A 14,490-nucleotide genomic window follows, 5' to 3' on the forward strand; every position below is an offset into this window, starting at 1 on the left:
CAGAAATCTATAGCATTTTCAAAGTTTTAAGTCACTTTGACCTAGAGCAATATACTTACAAGTATTTTAAAGCCTCTATTGCCCAGTGACTAGACATAAAAGGAGTTCTTTATTTAACATACTTTTCACACATGTGAAAGAAGCTAGCAGACAAGAAAAAAAGCAAATGTATGATCACTGTGTAAGACGCAGATAGTGCACACTGTATGCTATACCCATGAGCACAAAACTCCATGTCTGAATTAAGCTTTGAGTGTACATTCAGGTCGAAGCTTTTAACCACAGTATCTCCAAATCTTCGATAAGGATATTTCCAGAACAGAAGCAGCAACATCTCTTTCCAGAAAGCTGTTACATTTTGCCCTAGCACCAGTGTTGTAAATACCAGGTTTTTAGAAACCAAGAAAATCTAGAAGATGATCCAAGGGGACCAGCACTTTACACAGCATCAGAGTCCAATTTCCAAGAACACTGATAGGAACTCATTTGCTTACCATACAATGCAGAAACAGCACTTTAAGAAACCACATCACCTACTTTACCCTAGAGCATAAACAACACTGCTTACACAAACAACTGCAAAATATTTGCAGTTACATATATTGCTACAAATACCCAAAATCCTGTGATGAACATGAAACGAAACCACACAATTTTACAGACAGGAGGGATATGAGGAGAGATGACCAGTGATTTTTTGAATTCTTATCTTCCTGTACATCAACCTTTGCTTTAAACTTCTCAGTACACATTTTTTCCAGCACAGCATTCTGCCTTGACTTACAATATTGTTTTTCTGACAGCAAGGACGTCTTTAAAATTCTTGAAATTCAAAAGGAGTATCATGTTGTCAGTCTTGAAAACAAACCCATAATCTCCTCCTCATTTTTATTAGCCGGATGTTCATGCCTTCAATTGGTTGCATTTTTTATTCTAGCAATTTTCAAAATTTTCAGGTTTTTCCATGAAACAGAAAAATTGAAATTATAACTCTACTACAGTTCTTTTCTTTTCCCTGTGAGAGTTTGTCACTTTACAGCTAATAAAGAATCCTTTTTTGTACAACAGAAAAACAGGTAAGACACAGGATTTTTCTCAAATTGCTTACCCTCAACCTTTGTGCTTTTTGAGGTAAAAGAAATGAAACATCTCGGTTCCCGTGTATTTTTAAAAGCAGCAAACAGTATTTAAAGAGAGATCTACTACTCAAATTAAATAGACCAGTATTTAAATACCAATGCACACCCTCACAAAAACTGTCGTATTTTCCAAACATTAGAACCACTTCAACAAAATCTTGCTAGCAATGTTTAAACTGTGGACCAGATTGCCTGTTACGATATCTCTCATTTAAAGTATCAAAGTAATACTTTTAAATGTGAATTAACATCTCAGCAGCAAATAATGCACGTCAATTATTTGCTTCTATTTGTGGGTTGTAAAGCAACACAATGCTGGCAATTTTTCCCCCCATATATCTCTAAATAATCATACCTTCCATTTAAGAACAAAAAAATCCAAACAACAAAACAAGTGCACACAACAATCATTTTGTTCATGAGACAGAGTGTTTGCCTTGAGCTTGTCAGGGAAGATTTCTTGAAGTGTGTTCTTGAGGTGGACCTAGATTACGCAAAGAATGCGTCTGCTTTTTAACTGGTACGAAATAGACTTCTTTCAAACTTCTGCACTGGGTAAAGGGATGATATTTTGTAATGAGACTATTTTACACATCCACCCAAAGCAGAAATTATGTAAAAACCAATGCAAACCTAGCAGAGCTGCTTTAACAGTTGTCTTTTAATTGGCTTCTGGATATAATTCTTTGATCTGCCTGTCCAGTAGTAATTGAGACAACTGGCCGTTGACTTCTTAGACTAATTATTACTATAGCCCCAAACAGTTTCCCCAAAAGCAGCAAAGTGGACTATATAAAGCAATCTACACCCCCAATGCTACAGAAAAAAGGAGAGGAAGAATAAGAGAAGATTCTGTGAAACAAAATCTTGCATGCATGTTTTGCATCTCATTCCCACTGTCCATGTGTAACTTCGGTTGTTACCGAAGTTGTTAGTTAACAACCTTATCATTAAAACAGAGTGCTAATCCTGCTTTCATCTAAAATAACCTTGTGCAATTTCTCAAATCAATTTATTTGGAAGTCATATTATCTCTCCAGTACAAGAGTACAAGTAGTAAGACTATGTTCAGTCATGAAGTATATACCAAAATATGAGCAGGGAGTCAGTGTGGAAATAGCAAGCTTAGACCCTTTGTCTCTTTCCATACCCTCAGAGACTACAATCGGACAGAACAACCATGGTAAGACAGTCAAGTCCTTTTTACATCAATATGTACTAAGAAACAGAATAAACACCAACTTTTTAAGAAGTATCTACAAATTTTATGAGAACTTTCTCACTGAAGTTAAAACAGTAATATCTTTTCGCTATCACCAGAATCCACTGCCTGTTTTAACATCCTATTTGGTAGGGATTAAATGCAGACATTTTGATTGGAAAATGCATAAACCCAAGTAAAAGAAAAAAAAGAATAATCTTTGCTAAGTAACTTTCCATCTTTCATTTTCCCTTATATTTCTGCTTTGTTCCTCAGTACTTATTAACGAATGGGAAACTCCTAAAATTCACTTTATTATTATTCAGAAGGTGAAATGCATAACAAGCATACAATACTGTAGCTAAGCAACCACGCATGAGCCTTTTCAAGGTAAGATTTTCAGAGGTGTTAAAAATGAGAAAAGAAACCACTTACTAAAAAACATACTGTTTAAAATGGCAGGAGAGAAGGGTCACAAATATAGATTATTTACTAGCATGCTGATTTCTGTTCTGGTTTAATTTTTTAATGCAATTCTTTACTATTTCTAGGAAGGCAAAAATTTGTCCCTTCTAATAAAAGTCAGTTTCACTAGTCAACCTTTTCTACCTTAGGATCACAGGAACATACAGTTTTGAGACACTGTGTGATCAGGATTTAAGGTTCAATAACAGCACAAGGTACAATAATCAAAGTCAATAAATATGAAACGACAAGCAAATTCAGCGTTTGAAGTTCAAAGAAAAAGCCAGAGTTCACGTGAACAATGAAGCATAAATGGCTTTTCCAGGAAGTGAACACCAAACTTTGAAAAAACAGAGAAATTAGATTTAAATCTTTGAAAAAACACAGGTTGACAAGCCGCTAGTGTGAGTGTGGATCTGAAGAGTGAAATATTATTTCAAAGAGGAGCCAGCTGACAATATAAGGGAGCATAATGTTCTTTAACATTTTTATCTAAACGTGTGTCTAATCCTCAGGATCCAAATATGGATCTGGACTAGTTTAGAAGAAAACTGCAGAAGTAATTGCAGACCATCAGAACTGAACCAAATCTACACGATAAATTGCTCTATACCTCCTTAGAAAAGTGTAGCTTGATGACACTTTAATCCCCTCTGGAAGTACAATTTAGAATTCTTGTACCCCACTCTGTCTTACAGCCATCTGGAAGCAGATTTCATACAGGACTAACCAAATCCAATTGTGCTGTTCCTGTAATTTTATCAACCGCTCTTCTCAGTATAAATTGGTCTCAGGTCAACACCAGTGAGATAGCAGCCTGGACTATATTACTGATTTTTAAGAGAAGTAGTACCTCAGTCACATAGCCAGAAGTTTCAAAAAGCACCCTAGTTAATAAATTAAAAACACTTCTAGTCATGTACATAAAACATCTACATAAAATTTTACAGATATTTGTACAAAAATTGTGTTTATCAACTCAAAACTAAGTTTTCTTCTGTCAATTAATATAACACAGGAAGAATGGGAGCAGCAGCATCAGTATGACAGAATTTGTATTAAGGTAGCAGCTCAGGTACTGGGGCATCTGCTTATACAAAACCTCTACAGCCTCTACATCATATTATAAACGAGCCTGGGAACAAACTTTGAAGATTGCTTTCCTAAGTTACTAAAAAAAAAGCATTACGTACTTAAAGACATTTCATATTTATAGGTAAAGTAATCCTTTTAACAGGGTTCTGATTGCTTCAGTGATTGCGTATCAGTATTGTAGACTGGGTGAAAACAATGACAATGAACTCTATTTAGTAACGTGACATCAGACAAAGTTTTAACTGAAGAGACAAATCCTAAAAAAATTGTAATGTGGAATTTGAGTTTACAAACCTGAATATCCTTGGAACTACTAAGAATTCATGTTTTGGCTTGCAGAAACATCACTATAAAAAAAACCTACCACATCCATATTTAGATAATAATCAACAGCGTAAATTCTCAGCTCCAATCAAAGGAAGAGAGATTTAAGAAATAAACACATATGGCGATAGTTTGTGTCCCCAACTTCACATTTGATTTTACACCCATTTTAAATAAAGTTTCCAAGATTCTGCATATAAAAATGTGGTAACTATGTCTCAATTTGACTAGACATATGCATATATTAATGTTGTATTTAGAAAAAAACCAGAATAGTATGCAGAAGGAACATGAAAAATACATTTGCTCAGTTTAACTAGACCTCTCCAGAGATCGCAACGTACAATTTTAAAGGGAAACACTCAAATAGTTCAAGAACGGTCATCGCAATTTTCTTTAAACTGACAATAGAGAAGCTGACCAAATTCAGAAATCTTATTCTGCACGGTAGTTTCATCTGTAACTGTGGGTATAACTTGTGTTATAGCCTAATATCCCAGGACGTGTAACTCCTCTGGCTTCTCAAGTGTCATAATGCTTCAGAACGAACAAAAAATGAGTGAATCTCCAGAATTATTTTGTGTGTGATGTGGTAGTAAACAAAGCAGACCTTCACCTTGCCCCTTTTTAAGCAAAAATGCTGATCAAAAACAGCACCTGAGAATTCAATTACAAAATTCAGCCAAGAGCCCAGTAATTTGGCACATACTAAATCTATTTTTTTTCTAATTATAAAAGAACAACAAATTAAACAGCCATATAATTAAAATGAAATCTGTTAATCTACAGTATGTATTGCAATATTGTTGTCTGGATTCACATCCCTGTAACTCAGTAACAGCCTATAATAACCTTCACAATCCCTGGGGTACCACAGCATGTTAGTTGAGACCTAAGCTATGCAAAACTTAAGATTTTCCTTTAAGTTAGCTCAAAAAAAAGAAATTATAGTTGCTTTTTTTCAGAACAAAGTATATTGCAGACAAAGACAAGACAAGCTCTCTAGATAGCTTTTTTTCTCCATAGACATTTGAGGATTCCCTAATGGTTTCAATTTTTCTTACACTTTTTCTCAGTATCAAGAACTGCCTATCAAAGAATAGCAAGGAATGACTCGCAACCTAAAACCAGCATTTCGACAGGATTCTCGCAAATTATCATTTCTGGAATTACTCAGCAACCACAAAATGCAGTAACTGCATACAGTAAGAATATAGTGAGTTCACTCAAACAGTTCCTCATATGCTGTACATGCACCATTTGTCATCTCCTAGAAGACTTGGAACAGCTGTTGCACCTGGGAAGTCTCATCACTAAGTTGTGACAGTATAAAAAAAAAAATTATGAAAATGCAAGGGTATACACAAAGTGAATATGATTTTCTGCCAGGACACGGACTCTGTTATGAAACTGTTACGAAAAATTCCTCAAGTTTTCATCCTTGGGTTTAAGTCTATGAGAATAAGATCCATCAACAATCTCAATGTTCATGTGCCACACTGAAACCAAGACAGAAAAAAAATACCACCATACATCACTAGCACTATCTCCCTCATTAAACTTGTTTTTTCGTGGTCTCCCATCCAACTACTGACAGCTGTAGAACTACCAAGAGATGACCACTTACGGTACTGTGTATACATCTACTAAAGAAGGGCTTAATAAATCTCAGTTGTAAAGCTCATTATGAAGAGATTCTCAACACTCCATTTTTCAGATTGTATTTCATTACAAAAGGAAAAAACTATCATAAACTAGAAATTTCTATCAGAGATATAAAATCTATCTCACAGGCCATATGCTGCCAGCATTAAAATTCACCAGAACCATAGTCCATCCCCAAGATCTTCACTCTCAGAACTTCCAGGAGCAAGCTGCAGGTTGGCTAACTCTTCTGGAGGTGAAAAATTTGCTTGATCTCAGTCTCCCCTGGGGCCTCATGACTCTTTTACATGGTTAAAAACAGTGAGTGTCCTCAAGAGCAATGATGGCTGAAATCAAGCCGTTATCACAAGACAGTTCACTACTTACAATCAACTCTCCACCAAGGAATACGCAGGCAAGAATATCGAAGAGTAGCTTCATGAACTTGTCTACTGGCAGAAAATCAGTCACCTTGTGTGTGAGCTGTCCAGACCCTCATAGGCAGCAGGCAGGAAGTGCATGCATGCACTGTACAACACATGTGCAGCAAGACCTGTGCTTCCCAAAACTGTCATACTTATTGCACATGGACAGTCAGTCCAGTCATCTGACAGAACAGGTATTCAACATAACTCTTTTGTTTTTGAAAGACACTGAGAAAAATCAATTGTTTTACCCAAAAGTGTAAAATGCTGAACAGAGATTTCCTGTTTTTAGTCAAATCCTCATGTGGTGTCTCATCTTGCTAGCTGTGCAATGAACCTTTAAATATAATTAAGCAAAATGGCATTTCTTCATACTATTTAAGGAAAAGATCTGGATAGATCTCTGGACATAAAACACATTTCCAATTTTAAACAGACAACTGAAAACAAACTGGGCTGTGAACTGGTGCTGTGCATGCTTCAAACTTTTCTTTACCTCCTGAAGTTCTTCTGCGCCAGCTTTGGAAAAGTGGTATTTATTTCCTTCCTTTTAAGAAAAAAATTCCTTCAGTAAAGTAATGGGGTATTATTTTTAGATGAATATACACAACTAGATCTAAAGAAACTGATAAAGAAATCAAAAAGGAAATGAGCAGCCTAGACAGAGAACATCCACATCCTCAGCTGTGAACCTCACTACTGCATTTATGAGGAAGGATTCCTCAACGCTGTACCTGGTGACAATCTAGTTTGTCAATGATGAGATGACGTAAGACACCACAGGAGAGATCAATTTTAGTCTGACAAGTGCTAGGCAGCAGCTTCAGCTGAATCCCCAAAGGAGTTCAAGACAGCAAAGATTATGGTGAAGGCCAAGTTCAGAGGAGCGTCGTATTTTAAATCTTGTTCTTCAAGCACTGTATGCACCTTTTGGTAAAAATCAAACCTACTTTACTCTGAAGAACGTGCTTCTCTGCCATTTCATTGCTGCTAACTCTTCTTGCACAATCCTTGTACAATCCCTGAAGGGAAAATCCTATTGGACCTAAAAGATGTTGCACTTGGCACCACTGGGAAGTAGACTGGAGAGGTAGACAAAGGGTGGTCGGGTTACAGTCTCACCCAAAGGGACAAGACCAGCTCCAGAAAGGGCGCACTTTGAAGACAGGAAGATCTGCTGCTACTCAATGATTTCAATTAGATTTCTTAACACAACATAGTGTAGCTCTTGCCAATTCAACATGAGAAATGAGTAGCAGAGGCTTGAAACTGGTTGAACACACACACACAAAAATGTAGATATGCATAATGCACTTTGCAACAAACACGCTGATGGTCAGTGGAAAAATATTACTATTATTTTGTTTTGTATCTTGAAATTTAAGTCTTAAACCCTTTTCGTCCGAAGATATTTGAAGGGTGGGTGGGAAGAGAGGGAGGGAAGAAGGCAAAAACAAACAAGCAAGCAAGCACACACCCAAAAGATAATTTTCTGTTTCAGACTGGTAAAGAAAAGCTTGTCTTGTGAAAAGAACTAGTGATCTCATTTACTCTGTAAATGAAAAATGGTCATTAATCACAACGTTACATACTTGCCCATCATCTGATAGTGATTTTAAGTAACTGTTAAGATTCTTTTTAAAAGAAAAAAATCCTTACCTCAGTTGTTTTGCATAGTTTTGCTCAATTTCTATCCTTTCTTTTACAAATTTTGCATATTTCTCCAAGAAGTCAATGCCCCACTGTGTATGCTTGTCCAAGTTATCAAACTGATCCTTTAAAAACAAACGGAAACAAAAATACCCAGAATTAGTTAAGAATCACAGCAGCACCAGAAATTACATACAATTTATTTATGAGTTGTGCTGTGAGGGAATGTTTGCTACTTGGATAGAAGTTATTCGAGTTATAAATCAGTCAAGGGTATACACGTATACCAGCCTTATACCAGAAACAGTAAGTATGTGCCAGCACAGATCTACCTCTTTATGTAAAAACAGCTCTAAATACTTGCATTTTAAGTTGTATGCAGTCTTTGATTGCTTTCACAATGCAAATATGTCTTTTTTCCCCCTAAAAATCCTTTAATTCAAAAGTGGATCTTTTCCACCAAGATAACAAAGACATAACCAAAGATCAGTATTAGGTAAGTAAGAGACTGTTCAACAAAAGATCTGAGTTTGGCATGTTCAACAAAAGATCTGAGTTTGGCAGTTTTAAAACACAAGATGTTGTCATTTCATTGGATAAAAAAAAAATTACTTCCACTCTTACGATTACCCACTGAAAGAAAAATAATACAAATTATAGCTGCATGACTAAGTTGGGTGTAGCCTGCATATGAAAAACATTTATTAAAGCAAATCTATATACACAGTTCATGATCAGCTCTAGCAAGAGATTCCAAAGAAAGCAAACCTGTCCTTAGCCGTTAAGAAAGTTATAGCAAAGCAAAGGCACAAAACAAAGAACAGTCAAAAATAAACCACGCTTCCAAAAAAACTTGGGGGATTTTTAATACATTAAATCACCTTCAAAACCAATCTTTCACTGTATTCTGTACTGATCAACAGGTGGAGGATACATTAACTAGGAAAAGTTGAAAATTCAAAAAACAGGTGGAAGTATGGGAGTTAAGAATTACGCAGGAATGAATAAAGGTACAAAACACAGCCTAGCAAATACTTTTAGTCTAGCACATATTTGTATTTTATGCTAAAAAAATCTGCCACAGTGGAAAAATCAAGGTTTTTCAGCTTACGACAGCATTTACAGTAGATTTTTCTTAACTGTTACTGAGTAATCCAAAAAGACAAGCAACCACAACACTGAAGTTTGTGTCCTGTACACGCTGAATCCAAATACACTTCACGGTAAATTTAAAAAATAAAAAGCAGAAAAAGAAAAAAGTTAAACTTTGTCTTTAGATGCTTTCTTTAACTTACACAAAAAGCTGTGAGGGGTGCTTATTAGAAGCTGTGTCTTGCAGATTCAGTAACGTGCCTGAACCTAATGAATTATGTTGACCTTTAGTATTAGCCATTTAAGTTCAATTTCAACATGCAGTAGGATGATCTGAAGTTAAATAAAAAATGCCATAAAATGCTGCAGGGCTTAAGACTCAAGGAAAATGTATTCATTAAAAGAGTGATTAAGACAACACAACCACGTACAACTAACAAGAATAATAAAAAATAATATACTGGGATTAAGGTTGCTCTCAAATCTTGCCTTGTGGCTCTTAGTATCCTACACCAAGGACTAACAACCATGGCCATTAGTGCCTTGAACACTTCAATCCAATGGCATGCAAGTACTGCCAACCAAAAGCACCCATCCTGTTCTACTACCAGCCTTGTGCTCCTGCCTCCGCACCACTCTTTCCACCAAAACCACAACCATCTCCCCTGATCTGTTTCACCAGAGAACCATATAAACAGCCAAGAAACAGGAGAGGGACTAAAGACAACGTTCTAATATATTTGGGAAACCACGGCCTGTACCTCATATTGTTGCTGTAAAGCGGGTGCATCAGAACTGGACATTTCCACACAAAATATCTTTCGTCAAATAAAGTGACATTCCTGCTATTGTTTTTAGAAAAGTTGCACATGCAATGTTTGTGTGTGGGAAGAAGGAGGCGGTTACCACCCTGTAGTGTCACATCACTGTTGCATATATGCATAAAAATACATCACCAATCTCAAGAAGCCTTTCTTTTTTATATTCCACTCATTTTTGTAATTACTCTGACAACATTAATCTGGCATCCAAAAGAAGTTTCCTAAAGGTGCTTTTGGCATGGAGCCAACATCCAATACCATTAAGAAGAACTGACTTCCTTCAGTGCACAGCAGAACAAAGCCTTTGCTGTCCTACTTAGGCTCTTTAGTCCACAAAGCTCTCATTTGCTGCTAAGGTTTCATTAGCATTACGGAACACCACATTACTTATGTTTCCGAACATGTAACCAGAGAGGATGGCTTTCCAAATATTCTGTTCAAACAAAAAAGGACTCTACTGGTCAAAATTAATTCTCTGATACTAGTATGAAACTGGAATGGAAAAAACTGAGTACATTTCACATGCTATTCTCCCCCCCCACTTTACTAGATGTGTTTTATCACTGACCAAGTGCCAAAAACCCTTCCTTTCTTCAACTCCTCTTCTTCATCTGATTCGAGAAACAGTATGCTCCATGCAAAGACAGCTTTGTAGGATTATCCCATACCCCTCAAGGAAAGAAAGAATTTGTTCCCTCCCTATATGAGGGGCATGCATAGAACATACATGGAACAACCTGCATGGAGTAAATCCTGCGTAAGAAAAAAAATTAAAACCCATTAGCTATCCTCACCACTCTGAGGACCTTTGCATTAGTCCAGCTCCTCCACCGTTATTGACATCTATGAAACTACTCATGGATGCATTAATGATCTCCTAGATAAGGAATGGAAATCCTAATGTAGTGGGCAATTAGCCCGTATTTACTGGAATTTTAAGAAAAATGTAGTACGTTCCCACGCTTTGAAGAATGAGACAGCTTCACAATGTCAGCTTGTTCATTGCCGTTTTTTGGTCAGCAATTACATTATGAACTACCTTAGAATGAAGCATACAGTATGGAGGATAAAAAAATAGTTTCAAGAAGAACCAAAGTATTTTTTGAAAACTGGCTTATGAATGACCAAAGTTGAATGCCTACAAAAAACCAACTACAGATGATTTGTAGATTTGTATTGAAAATAAACACACTGTAATAAACTCTCACATAAACATTGATAACTTGGATTAAATTGGACATACGGGCGATGTCTCGTAAATTCTCTGTAAGTCATGTATGTACTGTAGAGCTCTCAATTAACAAATAAAGAAAACATATTAAGCAAACACATCAGCGTCACAATTTTTCCAATTCTCTATAAACAATAAACCAGTGAATGAAAGACTGCAGTCACAAAAATCACCTTACACTGTTCAATAATGACACTGAGATAAACGAGCAAAAGATAAAAGGCAACATCAATGAATAAGCAGAAAGGAATGTCCTTTTCAGAAAGGCTTCTAGAGGTGAGTCACAAATTTACTCATGGTCCTTCCAACTTCTCTCCAGAAGCATGCATGTTTGAGCTCTGGGCCTTGATTAAGCAAAAAGTTTCCTCTTCATCCAGGAACACAAGCAGAAAATCTTCCACACTGCTGCAAAGGAAATCAAATTAATGCACTGAGATACAAGCCAAGCGCTACCTTGAATGGAAAAAAAGAAAGCGCAAAAATCAGGCAATACCGTACAGAGGAGAAAATGGACCAAATAGTTGCAATAAAATTTAAGCCTAGAATTTCAAAATAAATATTATCAGTGTATTAATTTGTCTGGTTCATTTATAAGAAATGTCAAAACTGCATTAAAGATCAGCAAAAGACAATTAAAAAAAAAAGATCACATCCTACAATATCTAGCTATCTACTACCTTGATAGCAAAGTATGTTCTCAATAATATTCCAAGGCAAATATATATATTGCTGTTTTGTCTAGTAACTCCCCATACCCCTTAGCAGCTGAGCAGGCAATTTTTGTAAAAAACTTTATTAAAACTGCAGCTGACTTATTAAACTGATTAATGTCAGCTAATGGATGGTGGCCCTAAGTAGAAACTGCCCACTCAAAAGCTGGAATGTAGTCTGAAGTCTCTACATTATAAACAAACAAATCTGACACTTCACAAAAAGTTTGTAGTAGGTCAATAGAGACTATTCTCAAAGAAATATTACCTCCTTAAATTCTACTTCCAGATTATTTAATAGAACCACAGATCAATGTTATGAATACTTTAGGTATGCAGCTCTAAACTTATCAGTTTTTTGCAGATACGAGGAAGCTTTACAATAATAGCAGCGGAAGCATCAAAGCAAGGAGCCAAGACGAATCAAATCTGCACCAAAGACAAAACAGCCTTTCCTGGGTTAAACTCAACATTTGCTCTCCCCCTCTTACAGACACCTGTTTTTGCCCCAAACAAACCTCAAGAACCAATAGAAACATGCAGGATCTCTTCAGAGTGATAAGCATGGAGGGAATGCTACAGCATAAATACCAAACCTTTAGTCTTCCTAAAGCTATCAGTAGCTAGTCCAGACAGTGTTTTATATGGGAGTTTCCAATAAAAAGCATTAAACCAGATTGAGATTTCTAAAGGGTTAATGTTCCCAGCTTTCATCAACTTTGGAAAGCACTTCTGTAAAAAATAATTCTGTTTTACTAAATGATTTCTTCATAATAAACACTAGTTTACTGCATCAACATCAAATTGCTGATTAGTCTCCATTTCACAGGCCTCCATTTTGATGATCTCCAAACAATACAGTTGAAAGCCTTAAGAATCATATTAAACACAGAACTACATCAACTTACAAGTGTAACCAATCTGTCTCAATTAATTACTATAGTTGATTAAATAGGCAATATCTTTAAAATATATTATTTAATAAAACATTTGATTTGAAATCATGACACTTTGCATTAATTATGCTACCATACTTTATTCTCTTTTGACTCAACTGTACATCATTATTTCCACACTTTTACCTGATCAGTTTTAGTCTGCAGTTACCCAAGTGATCTTATTTGCAGTTTTGAAGCGCTGGCACAAGATCAGTTTTTTTCCCAATTCTTTGTTCTCCAGGCTGCATAGCTTGGCCAGTCTAAACTTCTGATTCAGTGAGTGGGAAATTAAAAGCTCTCTAAATTCTTAACACTTAGGCAGTCCGGTATAAGGAAATACATACTATGCCCTAAAGAGATTCCACAAAGAAAGTGTTCAGAGCACGGAAAAGCACGAATCAGGTCTTGTTCAGAGAAAAAAAACCCAAAACATTTGGCATCAAAAAAGCCCCAGTGCATTTGTGGATAGAAATGTTGTATTTTATTATCACTTTAGGAAAAGCAACAGATCACTTAACCACACAACTGCAAGTCCACAGTAATCCAACTGAGAAAATGTGGCTGATTATATAACTCAACACTGATCATAGCAGTTCTTGTTCACTCAATTAAAGCCCATGAGGGTTTCTCAAATAAACCTGAATTATGGATAAATTTAAATAATAGGTTAAATTCTGCATAATGTCCTTCCTTCCTGCATCGGCAATACTGCAGAAGACAAAAGGACCCAACTCCATTCAAGAAGTTAAATATTTTAAGCTACAAAACATTATAGAAGTGACTACTTCACATATTAAGATTTTATCAAACTTTTCTCCTAAAATAGCTGAAGTATTCCTACGAAACACCATGCAGCCTTTTTTTAAAAAAAAAAAAAAAAAAAAATCAAGCTTTGAATTAAGTTCAAACAATTCAACATTTTACATGATGTGATGACTCCAGGTAAATTTATTTATTTTTAAAATAACTTGCAGTGTTTGTGCAGAGAACTACTTGATGTGCTACATGAAAAATTATGGGAACCATAATTGACATAAATACATTAATGAGAAGTTACTAGTATAGTAAACCTTTCCCTATTTGTCTCCAGGACAAATTAATTATAAAATTGTATTTTAATTAAGAGTATGCTACACTAATCTACTTCTGAGAATACATTTCAGTTTTTCTGATCTTTGAAACCTCTTCAGTGCCTAATTGTTTTTGTTTTCTGCTTTTGTCCCTATCTTTATGCATTCCTGCTTCGTTTTCTATCCGAGGATAACAGCTCTTCTATTTCACTGTCTAAACTAATTATCACTTCTCCCTCTTCCTGCCTGCTTGTTTTTATAATTACCAATTTGGTCTTCTGGTCTTTCTCTTTTTCTTGCAACTGCAATGCGCTTCTTCCTAACAGGCAGACATGAACTGCTTCCAGCTAAACAGTAGTTTATTTTTTTTAAACATCCTGCTAGTTTTACATTTAAAAACTAACAAAGAGCTGTTTCTATACCAAGAAGATAGAAAGTGTCTTGCTTTTCTGCTTTCAGTGAGTTCTGGACTGTAGCTTCCAGACCAACCTGCAAATTATACCTCATTCCTCTCTGAAAACAATCTATGTATTAAAGTTAAGAGAGTGGAAAAAATGTGGCTGTGAGCAAATGTAAAGGGCTAAGCATTTTATAGACCAGAAGATTAGTATCAATGAGAAGGTTCAGAGCAGCAATACCAAAAGCCATAGCTACACTGGAAATAAAGCAGAGGCACTCAAGAGAT

At 35.9% G+C, this 14,490-nt stretch overlaps 1 protein-coding gene across 2 annotated transcripts in view; it reads right to left on the reverse strand.

Moving 5' to 3' along the window:
* The window catches only part of FNBP1L (formin binding protein 1 like), a 57,968-nt gene that overhangs the window by 19,390 nt on the left and 24,088 nt on the right, over positions 1-14,490 (reverse strand). For both annotated transcript variants that reach the window (XM_059821601.1, XM_059821602.1), the window contains exon 2: positions 7,953-8,068. In XM_059821601.1, the coding sequence (XP_059677584.1) occupies positions 7,953-8,068 (116 nt within the window). The remainder of the gene's footprint in view (positions 1-7,952; positions 8,069-14,490) is intronic.

Source organism: Gavia stellata, chromosome 10 (genome assembly GCF_030936135.1).
Source record: "Gavia stellata isolate bGavSte3 chromosome 10, bGavSte3.hap2, whole genome shotgun sequence".
NCBI classification, from domain to species: domain Eukaryota; kingdom Metazoa; phylum Chordata; class Aves; order Gaviiformes; family Gaviidae; genus Gavia; species Gavia stellata.